This window comes from Grampus griseus, assembly GCF_964374135.1.
Source record: "Grampus griseus genome assembly, chromosome: 14".
In the NCBI taxonomy this organism is placed as follows: Eukaryota; Metazoa; Chordata; class Mammalia; order Artiodactyla; family Delphinidae; genus Grampus; species Grampus griseus.
This window is the reverse complement of record NC_139008.1, coordinates 58,956,262-58,971,061: the sequence shown is the minus strand read 5'-3', so window position 1 is coordinate 58,971,061 and position 14,800 is coordinate 58,956,262. Positions and strand designations below refer to the sequence as shown.

The window sequence follows — 14,800 nt, the reverse complement described above, 5'->3', positions numbered from 1 at the left end:
TCTTAAGACATTAAAGTATCTTTTTGTAATTAAGAAAGTTGAGAGTAGTAAAATTTAACTACTGCTTTCTTTTAAAATCAGGAAACTGTTACAGTAATTCATTTTCTAATTATTTGTACATCCCATTAGCAAAATAGGGATTTGGACATGTTCATCAATGCCTCCAAAAACTTCAACCTCAACATCACCTGGGCTGCCAGCTTCTCAGGTAAAGACATACCTAGAGAAGACCTTCCGAGTGGAGATAATTGATTGAGAAAGAGTTGAGAAAAGGGGCTCTGGAGACAGACAGATGGGTTTGAAACCCACTTTTGCCACTTATTAGCTGGAAGACCTTGAGCAAGTTTCTAAAATCTATCCCTAGACCCTTAGGGTTATTCATCTTAAAGAGAAGGTAATAATACTTATACTGTAGATTAAATTTGGCTATACCTGTCAGTGTCTGCCATGGTATCAAGATCAGTACATGCTCACGACCCCTGCCCTACTACCACCATTAATACCATTGCTGCAGCCTCTGCTGTGGTGCTGCCATCATCATCTCCATCCATGCTTCAGAAGTGAAAAATGCAATTGACTCAGTTTCAAGAAAAGGAAACATTTTTAATAGAATGAGATTTTAGTAGGTACAGGGGAAAATGTACTTTGGGAATTAAATAAAACTCTAAGAGCACAGCTTTTGCTGTCTTGTTTATCTTACAGTGATTTACTAAAGATCCTCTGAGCAGAAAATCTAAAGAAAGAAAGGGTGGCCCTGATGTAGTGGTTAAGAATGTAGCTCAGCAGACCTAGATTTGAATTCTCCCTGTTACTTGTTTTCTGAGCCAGTTTCCGCAGGTATGAAATGGGATAATAAAAACAGCCGTGTAGAATGTTCTGAGAATTAAATGAGATAATAAATGAAGTACTCAGTGTAAGTGCTAGAAACATGGGATATTCTCATCAAATGGTAATTATGTTTCATCATCATTATTACTATCACAATACTGTTTTTTGGTCAAAACACAATCAGTTAGACTGAAACAAAATAAAAACATTACTTTGCACATCACTTTGTGTTCATCATATCTTAAAAGATTGTGTAGAATTCAGAAAAGGTTCAGAAACTTGCAGTGAGGAGAGGTCTTTAAGAAAAAGTCTGAATTATCAAAGCCTTTGTTTGGAGAAAGGTGGCATCCCTGAGTATGTGATTGATTTACAATGACAGTCTCAATGAGGACCAGCCAATCTGGCTTCAGTCACAGGATTTAACTCAGACATGGGAAAAGCCTATTTCATGAATCTTTATAAACACTAGAATTCCTGGCTGAGGGACAATGTGGAATGTTGAAGGACTGCCTGGGAATAGGATAGGTTTATATCAGATTGGGGGGATTTAGAGTCAGTTGTAGCTGGTAGCAGAAGGGACTGAGTGACCCCTAGAGCTCCTTCCTCCCTGCTGCTGTTGAGACTTGCGGTCACTGCTAGTTAAAAAGTGAGGGCTGAATCCGTGTCCCTGGTATGGGGGATCTAGAGCACTGCCAAACAGCTTTAAGGGGGCAGTGCAAAGCAAGTGAAGTGTTGTGGGCAGAATGAATGCCATTGCTTGTTAATAGGATTCTAGTGGTATCTGGATTTTCAAAGCCACATGTAGCCTGTTTCTGTGGGAGGAGTTGTAGGGGATCCTGGTAAAGTCATCTGGGTTAAGGGCATAGGCTTGTGTATCAGCCCTCCCAGCTTCAAATCCCAACTCTACTTCCTGGCTATGTGACCTGAGCCAAGTTACTTATTTTTCCTGAACCTGAGTTTTCTGATGTGTAAATGAGGATAATAGTTGTCACAATTAAATGAGATCGAGCTCTTAAAGGCCGTTTCTGGAACATAGTGTTTAATAAATGCTATTATCATTATTATTAGTGAGGGCAGATTCGGTCCCCTAAAAAGTCTCTTTATTTCATTCTTTTCTTCCTAACAGCTGGAACCCAGGCTGGAGAAGAGATGCCTGTTGTTTCAAAAACAAACATTAAGGAGTACAAAGATAGTTTCTCTAATGAGAAGTTTGATTTTCGCAACCACCCAAATATCACTTTCTTTGTTTATGTCAGTAATTTCACCTGGCCCATCAAAATTCAGGTAAGAAATGCTTTTTAGTCTCATACTTGCAAAGATGGTGAAATGTCTGTAGTGAAACTAAATTCACTAATCTGTAACTTGCGGTAAACGAAATGTACAATATTAATATTGTTTTGCCTTTGTAATATCTGTGGTAAAGGAGTGCTGAGCACATACCATAAAAGAAGATTGTAGTGGGGCTGCCTTAAATCACTTATGAAGGAAATCTATAAGCACTTTTTAAATAAATTTATTTTTATTTATTTATTTTTGGCTGAGTTGGGTATTTGTTGCTGCACACGGGCTTTCTCTAGTTGCAGCGAGCGGGGGCTACTCTTTGTTGCGGTGCTTCTCACTGAAGTGGCTTCTTGTTCCGGGGCACAGGGTCTAGGTGCGTGGGCTTCAGTAATTGTGGCACGTGGGCTTAGTAGTTGTGGCTTGTGGGCTCTAGAGCACAGGCTCAGTAGTTGTGGCGCATGTAGTTGTTGCTCCGCGGCATGTGGGATCTTCCTGGACCAGGGATCGAACCCGTGTCCCCTGCATTGGCAGGTGGATTCTTAACCACTGTGCCACCAGGGAAGTCCCTGTAAGCACTTTTGAAAGCAAGTGATATATAACAGATTTGGCAATTACAACTGTATTTATTTCTTCATTAAGGACTTGTCACTAAAAAGCCTGTAGAGCTACACAAAGAGCTTCAATTCTGGAATGAGTAAGGTGCATATAAATGAAGCAAACACACATAACCAGTGAAAGCTGGCGTATGGAAAGTGCCATATGAGAAGATCCCCAAAATGCTATCAGGTCTTAAAGGAGCATAGGATGGAGGGTAATGGGGACACAGTGGAGGACAGTATAAGATCACCTTAAGGGTTTAGGCCTTATAGTCAGACAGATGCAGGTTTGAGCCCTGGCTTGCTCTTGTACAATTCCTGTAGCCTCTCCATGACTCAGATTCTTTGTACATGTGACCTGAAAGGGTAGGTCTAAGGGTTCATGTTGCCTGCTGCAGCCACTGCTGCTATCAACCTGCCCCTTTTCTCTATTCCCAGGGGACCAGTGCACTCCCTCTTATCCAGGTTTGACCCATGGCCCCATTTATGCTCTTTATAATCATCTGCCACTATGTCTTTGAGGCCTTGCCTCAGTACTTTCTGCTTTAACCCCCTTCATTTTGGGTAAAGGTGTGGAGTTCCGGGAAGGGTGGACTTTTGTTTATTTGTTTAATTTAATTTATTTTTTATACAGCAGGTTCTTATTAGTTATCTATTTTATACATATTAGTGTATATATGTCAATCCCAATCTCCCAATTCATCCCACCACCACCACCACCCTTTTCCCCCCCTTGGTGTCCATACGTTTGTTCTCTACATCTGTGTCTAAGGGTGGACTTAGGAACGACTGGTTCACCTTTAGCCGTGGAAACGTGGTCACTAGACTGGGGCTCTGGCTGCTTGCCAACTTTCAGTAGTGTGATCAAGTGAAGCAAGTCGCCACTGATCATTTGGGATGGGCTTGAAATCTTGTTCTGGTGGGTATGTGTTCATGCCTTGGGACTGTAACTAAAGAACAGTCAGTCACTCTTTTCCTTTCTGGAATGTGGAGGACAGGCTCTGTGTTGTATTTTTTTCTCACCACCCTCTTTTTCTATTTAGATGGTCCACAGATTTGTTTATCCTCTAATCTGCTTCTTCCTTTGTTCTTGCACACTCTCTGCTTCCCTTCCCAGCTAGCCTTCTTGTACGCATTGACCACACTCCCTGTTTGTTTCCTCTTATCCATTCACCCATCAGCCCGCAACAGTCTACCTTCCTCCTTCACCACATCCTGAAGCTGACTGCCACGGTGGACTCCAGTGACTGAATTCTTTAGTCCCCTTCTCCTTCTCATTGCATGATTTGAGTCAGCATCTTTCCTGCCTTCCTGGTCCTTTCCCTGATTCTCTGGCCTGTCTTTTTAAGGAATCTTCTTCCTTAAACACTGAGGTTGTCTGAGATTCAGGCCATGGTTCTCCTCTGTCTTTATCCCACTTGTAAGACTTATTGTACTACTTCTGTACTTTTGATTCTCAGTACTCTGTCTTCAGCCCTGCTTACACTTGAACTCCAGACCAGTGTTCTTAGTTGCTGCCTAGGCATCTCTACCTGGACATTCACAGGCTCCCTGTACTCAGGGAGTTAGTTATTCTTGTGATCTTAGCCCCAAACCCTCTGCTTCCTTTCTAGTGAATGGCACCACCATTTGTCCTATTGCATAAGCCAGGACCCTGGAAATTATTTGCATTCCTGGAATAAACCTGACTTGGCATGATATATGATTTTTTACTTTATCTGTTGCTGGACTAAGTTTCTAATATATTGGTTAGAATTTTGTATCTATCTCATGAGTGAGAAAGTCCAGTAATTTTCCTTTCCTGTCTTTGTTATGGTTTTTATATCAAAGTTAAACTAACCTTTATTTATAAATTGAGGAGTTATCTCTCTTTCTCACTTCTGAAAGACGTTATATAAGATTAGAATTATATGAATATATGAACCTTGCATACTTGATAGATCCCTGTTGTAAAATCATTTGATTCTGGTGTTTTATTTGTGGAGTTTTCTTTTCTTTTTTAATTGCTGATTCAACTTCTTTAATAGTTACGGGATGTTTTGGATATTCTCTCTCTGTTTGCATTACTTAAGATAATTTTTTCTAGATGTTAATTTATTTCATATGTTTTCAAATGCATTGACACAAAGTTGTTCACACTGTCCTCTTTTCTAATCTTGGCAGCATCTGTGCTTAAGTGTATTGAATCATATACTTAAAAATGGTTAAAATGGTAAATTTTATCTTAATATATATTTGCCCCAATTTTTTAAACTTTAAAAAAACAGACCAGAGGGCAGACAGCAAAAGCAAGAAGAACTACAATCCTGCAGCCTGTGGAACAAAAACCACATTCACATTAAGATAGACAAGATGAAAAGGCAGAGGGCTATGTACCAAATGAAGGAACAAGATAAAACCCCAGAAAAACAACTAAATGAAATGGAGATAGGCAACCTTCAAGAAAATGAATTCAGAATAATGATAGTGAAGATGATCCAGGACCTCGGAAAAAGAATGGAGGCAAAGATCGAGAAGATGCAAGAAATGTTTAACAAAGACCTAAAAAAATTAAAGAACAAACAAACAGAGATGAACAATACAATAACTGAAATGAAAACTAGACTAGAAGGAATCAATAGCAGAATAACTGAGGCAGAAGAACAGATAAGTGACCTGGAAGACAGAATGGTGGAATTCACTGCTGCAGAACAAAATAAAGAAAAAAGAATGAAAAGGAATGAAGACAGCCTAAGAGACCTCTGGGACAACATTAAACTCAACAACATTCACATTATAGGGGTGCCAGAAGGAAAAGAGAGAGAGAAAGGACCAGAGAAAATATTTGAAGAGATTATAGTTGAAACCTTCCTTAACATGGGAAAGGAAATAGCCACCCAAGTCCAGGAAGCGCAACGAGTCCCATACAGGATAAACCCAAGGAGAAACACACCGAGACACGTAGTAATCAAATTGACAAAAATTAAAGACAAAGAAATTATTGAAAGCAGCAAGGGAAAAACAACAAATAACATACAACGGAACTCCCATAAGATTAACAGCTGATTTCTCAGCAGAAACTCTACAAGCCAGAAGAGAGTGGCATATATACTTAAAGTGATGAAAGGGAAGAACCTACAACCAAGATTACTCTACCCAGCAAGGATCTCATTCAGATTCGATGGAGAAATCAAAAGCTTTAAAGACAAGCAAAAGCTAAGAGAATTCAGCACTACCAAACGAGCTCTACAACAAATGCTAAAGGAACTTCTCTAAGTGGGAAACACAAGAGAAGAAAAGGACCTACAAAAACAAACCCAACGCAATTAAGAAAATGGTAATAGGAACATACATATTGATAATTACCTTAAACGTGAATGAATTAGATGCTCCTACCAAGACACAGCCTTGCTGAATGGATACAAAAGCAAGACCCATATATATGCTGTCTACAAGAGACCCACTTCAGACCTAGGGACACATACAGACTGAAAGTGAGGGGATGGAAAAAGATATTCCATGCCAATGGAAATCAAAAGAAAGCTGGAGTAGCAATACTCATATCAGATAAAATAGACTTTAAATTAACGAATGTTACAAGACACAAGGAAGGACACTACATAATGATCAAGGGATCAATCCAAGAAGAAGATATAACAATTATAAATATATATGCACCCAGCATAGGAGCACCTCAATACATAAGGCAACTGCTAACAGCTGTAAAAGAGGAAATGGACAGTAACGCAATAATAGTGGGGGACTTTAACACCTCACTTACACAAATGGACAGATCATCCAAAATGAAAATAAATAAACAGAAGCTTTAAATGACACAATAGACCAGATAGATTTAATTGATATTTATAGGACATTCCATCCAAAAACAACAGATTACATTTTCTTCTCAAGTGCACACGGAACATTCTCCAGGGTAGATCATATCTTGGGTCACAAATCAAGCCTCAGTAAATTTAAGAAAATTGAAATCATATCAAGCATCTTTTCTGACCACAACACTATGAGATTAGAAATGAATTACAGGGGAAAAAAACGTAAAAAACTCAAACACATGGAGGCTAAACACTACGTTACTAAATAACCACGAGATCACTGAAGAAATCAAACAGGAAGTCAAAAACTACCTAGAGACAAATGACAATGAAAGCACGACAATCCAAAACCTATGGGATGCAGCAAAAGCAGTTCTAAGAGGGAAGTTTATAGCTATACAAGCCAACCTCAAGAAACAAGAAAAATCTCAAATAAACAATCTAGCCTTACACCTAAAGGAACTAGAGAAAGAAGAACAAACAAAACCCAAAGTTAGCAGAAGGAAAGAAATCATAAAGATCAGAGCAGAAATAAATGAAATAGAAACAAAGAAAACAATAGCAAAGATGAATAAAACTAAAAGCTGGTTCTTTGAGAAGATAAACAAAATTGATAAACCATTAGCAAGACTCATCAAGAAAAAGAGGGAGAGGACTCAGATCAGTAAAATTAGAAATGAAAAAGGAGAAGTTACAACAGACACGCAGAAATACAAAGCATCCTAAGAGACTACTGCCAGCAACTCTATGCCAATAAAATGGACAACCTGGAATAAATAGACAAATTCTTAGAAAGGTATAACCTTCCAAGACTGAAGCAGGAAGAAATAGAAAATATGAACAGACCAATCACAAGTAATGAAATTGAAACTGTGATAAAAAATTTTCCAACGAACAGAAGTCCAGGACCGGATGGCTTCACAGGTGAATTCTATCAAACATTTAGAGAAGAGCTAAAACCCATCCTTCTCAAACTCTTCCAAAAAATTGCAGAGGAAGGAACACTCCCAAACTCATTCTATGAGGCCACCATCACCCTGATACCAAAACCAGACAAAGATACTACAAAAAGAGAAAATTACAGACCAATATCACTGATGAATATAGATGCAAAAATTCTCAACAAAATACTAGCAAACAGAATCCAACAACACATTAAAAGGATCATACACCATGACCAAGTGGGATTTATGCCAGGGATGCAAGGATTCTTCAATATATGCAAATCAATCAATGTGATACACCATATTAACAAATTGAAGAATAAAAACCTTACGATCATCTCAATAGATGCAGAAAAAGCTTTTGACAAAATTCAACACCGATATATGGTAAAAACTCTCCACAAAGTGGGCATAGAGGGAACCTACCTCAACATAGTAAAGGCCATATATGAAAAACCCACAGCAAACATCATTCTCAATGGTGAAAAACTGAAAGCATTTCCTCTAAGATCAGGAACAAGACAAGGATGTCCACTCTCACTGCTGTTATTCAACATAGTTTTGGAAGTCCTAGCCACGGCAATCAGAGAAGAAAAAGGAATACTAAATTGGAAAAGAAGAAGTAAAACTGTCACTGTTTGCATATGACAAGATACTGTAAATAGAAAATCCTAAAGATGCCACCAGAAAACTACTAGAGGTAATCAATGAATTTGGTAAAGTAGCAGGATACAAAATTAATGCACAGAAATCTCTTGCATTCCTATACACTAATGAGAAAAATCTGAAAGAGAAATTAAGGAAACACTCCCATTTACCATTGCAAAAAAGGAATAAAATACCTAGGAATAAACCTACCTAGGGAGACAAAAGACCTGTATGCAGAAAACTGTAAGACACTGATGAAAGAAATTAAAAATGATACCAACAGATAGAGAGATATACCATGTTCTTGGATTGGAAGAATCAATATTGTGAAAATGACTATACTACTGAAAGCAATCTACAGATTCAATGCAATCCCTATCAAATTACCAGTGACATTTTTTACGGAACTAGAACAAAAAATCTTAAAATTTGTATGGAGACACAAAAGACCCAGAATACCCAAAGCAGTCTTGAGGGAAAAAAATGGAGCTGGAGGAATCAGACTCCCTGACTTCAGACTATAATACAAACCTACAGTAATCAAGACAATATGGTACTGGCACAAAAACAGAGACATAGATCAATGGAACAAGATCGAAAGCCCAGAGGTAAACCCACGCACCTATGGTCAACTAATCTATGACAAAGGAGGCAAGGATATACAATGGAGAAAAGACAGTCTCTTCAATAAGTGGTGCTGGGAAAACTGGACAGCTACATGTAAAAGAATGAAATTAGAACACTCCCTAACACCATACACAAAAATAAAACCAAAATGGATTAGAGACCTAAATGTAAGACCAGACACTATAAAACTCTTAGAGGAAAACATACGCAGAACACTCTTTGACATAAATCACAGCAAGATCTTTTTTGATCCACCTCCTAGAGTAATGGAAAGAAATACAAAAATAAACAAATGGGACCTAATGAAACTTAAAAGCTTTTGTACAGCAAAGGAAACCATAAACAAGACGAAAAGACAACCCTCAGAATGGGAGAAAATATTTGCAAACGAATCAACGGACAAAGGATTAATGTCCAAAATATATAAACAGCTCATGCAGCTCAATATTAAAAAAACAATCAACCCAATCCAAAAATGGGCAGAAGACCTAAATAGACATTTCTCCAAAGAAGACATACAGATGGCCAAGAAGCACATGAAAAGCTGCTCAGCATCACTAATTATTAGAGAAATGCAAATCAAAACTACCATGAGGTATCACCTCACACCAGTTAGAATGGGCATCATCCGAAAATCTACAAACAACAAATGCTGGAGAGGGTGTGGAGGAAAGGGAACCCTCTTGCACTGTTGGTGGGAATGTAAACTGATACAGCCACTATGGAGAACAGTATGGAGGTTCCTTAAAAAACTAAAAATAGAATTACCATATGATCCAGCAATCCCACTACTGGGCATATACCCAGAGAAAACCACAATTCAAAAAGACACATGCACCCCAATGTTCATTGCAGCACTATTTACAATAGCCAGGTCATGGAAGCAACCTAAATGCCCATTGACAGATGACTGGATAAAGAAGATGTGGTACATATATACAATGGAATATTACTCAGCCATTAAAAAAATGAAATTGGGTCATTTGTAGAGACGTGGATGGATCTAGAGACTGTCATACAGAGCGAAGTTAGTCAGAAAGAGAAAAACAAATATCGTATATTAACGCATATATGTGGAACCTAGAAAAATGGTACAGATGAACCGGTTTGCAGGGCAGAAATTGAGACACAGATGTAGAGAACAAACGTAAGGACACCAAGGGGGGAAAGCCGCGGGGTGGGGGGGTGATGAATTGGGCGATTGGGATTGACATGTATACACTGATGTGTATAAAATTGATGACTAATAAGAGCCTGCTGTATAAAAAAATAAATAAAATTTTTTGTAAAAAGCAAGGTTCTTTTTAGACAATGACAAGCTGATTCTAATATTTATATAAAAAGCAAAGATTCTAGATTAGCTATAACAGTTTTGAAAAGAGGAATAAAGTGGGAAGAATCGCTATATGAAATATTAATAATACTTCCTATTTAGCTATGGTAATCAAGACATTGTGGTTATTGTTGGAGAGATAGACACATAGATCAATGGAACAGAATAAAGAACCCAGAAATAGAACCACATAAAAACATCCAACTGTTTTTTGACAGAGATGCAGTCAATTCAGTGGAAGAAGGATAGCCTTTTCAACAAATAATGCTATAACAATTAGACAACCATAGGCAAGTAAATGAACTTTGACCTAAACCTCACATCCTACACAAAAATTAATTCAATGTGGATCACAGGTTTAAATGTAAAATGCAAAACTAAAACTTTTAGGAAAAAAATAGGAGAAAATCTTCATATCCTCAAGCTAGGCAGAAGATTTTCAGATATGACAACAAAAATATGACCTATGGAAAAAAATTAATAAATTACCCACATCAAAATCAAAAGCTTGGGGCATCCCTGGTGGTGCAGTGGTTGAGAGTCTGCCTGCCGATGCAGGGGACGCGGGTTCGTGCCCCGGTCTGGGAAGGTCCCACATGCTGCGGAGCGGCTAGGCCCGTGAGCCATGGCCGCTGAGCCTGCGCGTCCGGAGCCTGTGCTCCGCAACGGGAGAGGCCACAACGGTGAGAGGCCCACGTACTGCAAAAAAAAAAAAAAAAAGCTTTTGCTCTGTGAAAGACACTGGTAAGAGGATGAAAAAACACAAGATATAAGGCTTCCCTGGTGATGCATTGGTTAAGAATCTGCCTGCTAATGCAGGGGACACAGGTTCGAGCCCTGGTCCAGGAAGATCCCGCATGCCGCGGAGCAGCTAAGCCCATGCACCACAACTACTGAACCTGCGCTCTAGAGCCTGTGAGCCACAACTACTGAGCCCACGTGTCACAGCTACTGAAGCCTGCGTGCCTAGAGCCCGTGCTCCACAACAAGAGAAGCCACCACAATGAGAAGCCCGCACACCGCAAGAGTAGCCCTTGCTCTCTGGAACTAGAGAAAGCCCGCGTGCAGCAGCAAAGACCCAGTGCAACCGTAAATTAGTTAATTAATTAATTAATTTTAAAAAAAGAAAAAAACAAGATAAGCTATATACTGGGAGAAAATATTTGGAAAAATATTTCTGACAGAGGACTTGCATCTAGAATATAAAAAGAATTCTCAAAACTCAACATTAAAAAAATAAACAATCCAATTAGAAAATGGACAAAAGATATGAAGAGACATTTTATTGAAGAGGATATAAGTATGGCAGATAACCACATGAAAGATGTTCAGTATTAAAAGCCATTAAAAAAATGAAAACCACAATGAGAACATTGTATTCACAAGGTTTCATTGAGTTGGTCAATTTTTTAAACTGGTGAAAAATTGGAAATAACCTAAAATAAACTATTGTAAACATCTTCATTAAAAAAAAAACAAAACCCACAATCAGAGGGAATTCCTTGGTGGTCCAGTGGGTAGGACTCCACCCTTCCACTGCCGAGGGCCCCGGTTCAATCCCTGGTCAGGGAACTGAGATCCCACAAGCCACGAGGCATAGCCAAAAAAAAACCACCCCACAGTGAGAATGAGATATCACTACACACCTATCAAATGGCTAAAATTTAAAATAGTGATAACACCAAATGCTAGAGAGAATGCAGAGAAATTGGATCATGCATGCATTGCTGATAAGATGGCACAGCCAGTCTGGAAAATAGTTTGGCACTTACTATACTTAACGCAGCAATTGTATTCCTGGGCATTTATCCCAGAGAAATGAAAACTGATGTTCATACAGACACCTGTATACCAATGTTTATAGCACCTGTACAGCAGCAATATTTAGCTTCATTCATAATAGCCCCAACTGGAAACAACCCAAGTATTTCTGAACAGGTGAATGGTTAAACACACTGTGCTACATACATATCATGGAGTAATGCTCAGCAATAAGAAGAAACAAACTATTGATACAACTTGGATGCATCTGAGGAAGTTTTGCTGAGTGGAAAAAAAATCTTAGAAATGTACATGCTTCACGATTCCATTTATGTAACATTTGAAAATAAAAATTTTAGACCAAAAATAGATACAGACCTACTGAAGCTTCAACTTTCTCTGACTTCTTCTTGACCCTCTTTTCAAAGGGTTCATTAGATTAGGTCAGACTCACCCACTCTCAAGGGGAGGGGATTATACAGGATATGCACATCAATATAGTAGGAATCTTAGGAGCCATATTAGAATTTTCTCTGCCACTGGCTATATTTGGAGTGGGGCTAGCAGGGTTAGGTTGTTTCTCTAACCCCAGGGAATTTGAGCTCTAGGCTCTAGTCAGTACAATTTCAATTTGATAATGTCTGCTAACACTGCCAAGTTACAGATCACATACAATTGTAAAATATTTTATTTGGGTTCTAGTAAATATAATTTACTGACTTGTTTTAAGTTCAGGTTGTTTTCATACTGACATACCTTATTATATTCCAAATCCGATTGAACTTCAAGCTTTGTTTCTTATAATTGAAAACTGATTAATATTTTTAAGATTCTTAGTGAAAACCTTGACTTATATTGCTGGTGTTTTTCCCATTTGGAAAGAGGGCTCTGTGCGTATAAACAGGCTTTTGTGCTGGAGATAGCGTTGCTGTTGCCAATTCTGACTTCCAGTTTTTTTTTTTCCTCCCATTGCCCTGTTGCTCCCCACCCTCTGAAAGTCACTGAAATGGTCATTTCCTTCTGGAGGGATCTCTTCCCCACACTTACTTTTTTAAATACTTTTTTCAAGTTTAAGACTCAAAGAGATGATTTTCTACCTGATTTTTTGGTCCTCTTTACCTGGACTGGATCACTCACTTGAATAAGATCCACTTATGAAAGCTGCATTCAGGAGCACTTTCGAAAATAAATGATAGCATGCTCACCATTTAGTTTGCCAGGCTTCCCTTGAAAAAACAGGTAAGTTCTGTTGAAAATATGTCTTTTTGCTCATTGTTACAAATAGCTGCAGTATTCACGAACAATGTGACTGGACCCTTGGCATCATGTATTCTTGGTGTCTTCTCAAAAGAACCTGATCAATGCTGGTTCTCTCTATACTTGGGACTGTATCTGGGTGTGTGCTGTGTGGCAGGCTGAGCTTGCATCTTCCTGGGCAGATGTGGGTATGTTCTCAACAGAGGGGGCTGTACCTTTCTGTATTGCTTTATATTCCTCAGAGCCTTAGTCTTTCTAGGTGTAGTTAGCTTTTAAATACACACTTAGAGACCATATAGATTTAGTTAAAATGTAGAGACTTATTCAAGGAAGAGAATAGGAAAATGTCTAAATGGTTCAATGTAGGTCATGCAGTTAAATTTCAGTACGGCTTTCAATGCAGACAGAAGCCTTTTTTGTCTTTGATTCTCATTTTTTAAAGCAAAATAACTGAGGCAATTTAATTCTCTACTCAGAAATTCATGTAAATATTAGTGTTTTAAAAATGGTAATGGTAAACTCAAGTTCTTTCACTCTGAACTGACCCCAGGATTCTTTTCCATAATTAGGAACAGATGAAAACCTACAACTGCTAACTGAGGGAGTTTGCAACTAACTATAAAAATCTTTGTAGATTCAGTTTAAAATTGTAAAAAACCACCCAGACTGAAAAGGCCTGTGTGTCAGAGGGTGGTGGGTGTGTTGGGTCAGTTGTGCCTGGTTTCTGGTTGGTTGCTCTTGTGGGTGAGTGCCCCTTGCTCAGCCTCTGCTTTCAAAACGTGATTCTAGATGTTCCCCTGAGTCAGCAGGACTCACCTGGCTTCAGCCATGGTTATAGTTTGGGAGGGTAGGTATTCAAAATAGAGAATGCACAGGTAGACATTGTGTGTGAGGTGGGAAGATGGGTGGTGGCGCTGGGATTCTGGCTTGTTACAAGCTCTGCAACAGAGGTGGTTATTGTAATGTAGAGCTAATATTAAAGTCCTCTCCATGCTGGGTGTTTCATTTGCTCGTTTATGTGAGAGGCTAGTGTTCACAAGTAAAGGCAACACAGAATTTATATTGAGAACTGGGCATTCATTTAGATGTCAGAGTTATGTTTATGGATGCTAATAGGATTGCATTACTAAGCAAAGGATGTATGAAACTTTTGTTTGTTTTCACTCAGATGTACTTTTTCTAGTAACAGCTTTATTGAGATATAAGTCACATACCATACAATTCACCCATTTAAAGTGTACAATTCAGTGGTTTTTAATATATTCACAGAATATTTTAAAATGTTTTCATCACCCCCAAAATAAACCCCATATCCAGATGCAGTCCCTTCTCATTTCTTCCTTCCTCTAGCCCCTGGCAACCACCAGTCTACTTTCTTTCTCTATGGATTTGCCTATTTGGGGCATTTTATATAAATTGAATCATGTAATAGGTGGTCCTTTGTGACTGGCTTCTTTGACTTAGCATAGTGTTTTCAAGGTGCAACCATATGTAGTATGTTTCAGTACTTCATTCCTTTTTAAGACTGAATAATAGTCTATTGTATGGATAAACCACATTTTGTTTATCCATTCATCTGTTAATGGATACTTGGGTTGTTTTCACTCTTTAGCTGTTCTGAATAGTCAGATATACTACTAAAGTTTATATTTATTTTATGATAGTAATGTATACACATAGCTTCTGGTATTAGATGTCTGTACCTTAAGGATT

The 14,800-nt window shown here is 38.5% G+C and overlaps 1 protein-coding gene across 3 annotated transcripts in view; it reads left to right on the top strand.

Moving 5' to 3' along the window:
• Positions 1 to 14,800, top strand: part of ATRN (attractin) — a 176,069-nt gene that overhangs the window by 113,295 nt on the left and 47,974 nt on the right. For all 3 annotated transcript variants that reach the window (XM_082669774.1, XM_082669772.1, XM_082669773.1), the window contains exons 23-24: positions 130 to 208; positions 1,955 to 2,112. In XM_082669774.1, coding sequence (XP_082525900.1) covers positions 130 to 208; positions 1,955 to 2,112 — 237 coding nt within the window. The remainder of the gene's footprint in view (positions 1 to 129; positions 209 to 1,954; positions 2,113 to 14,800) is intronic.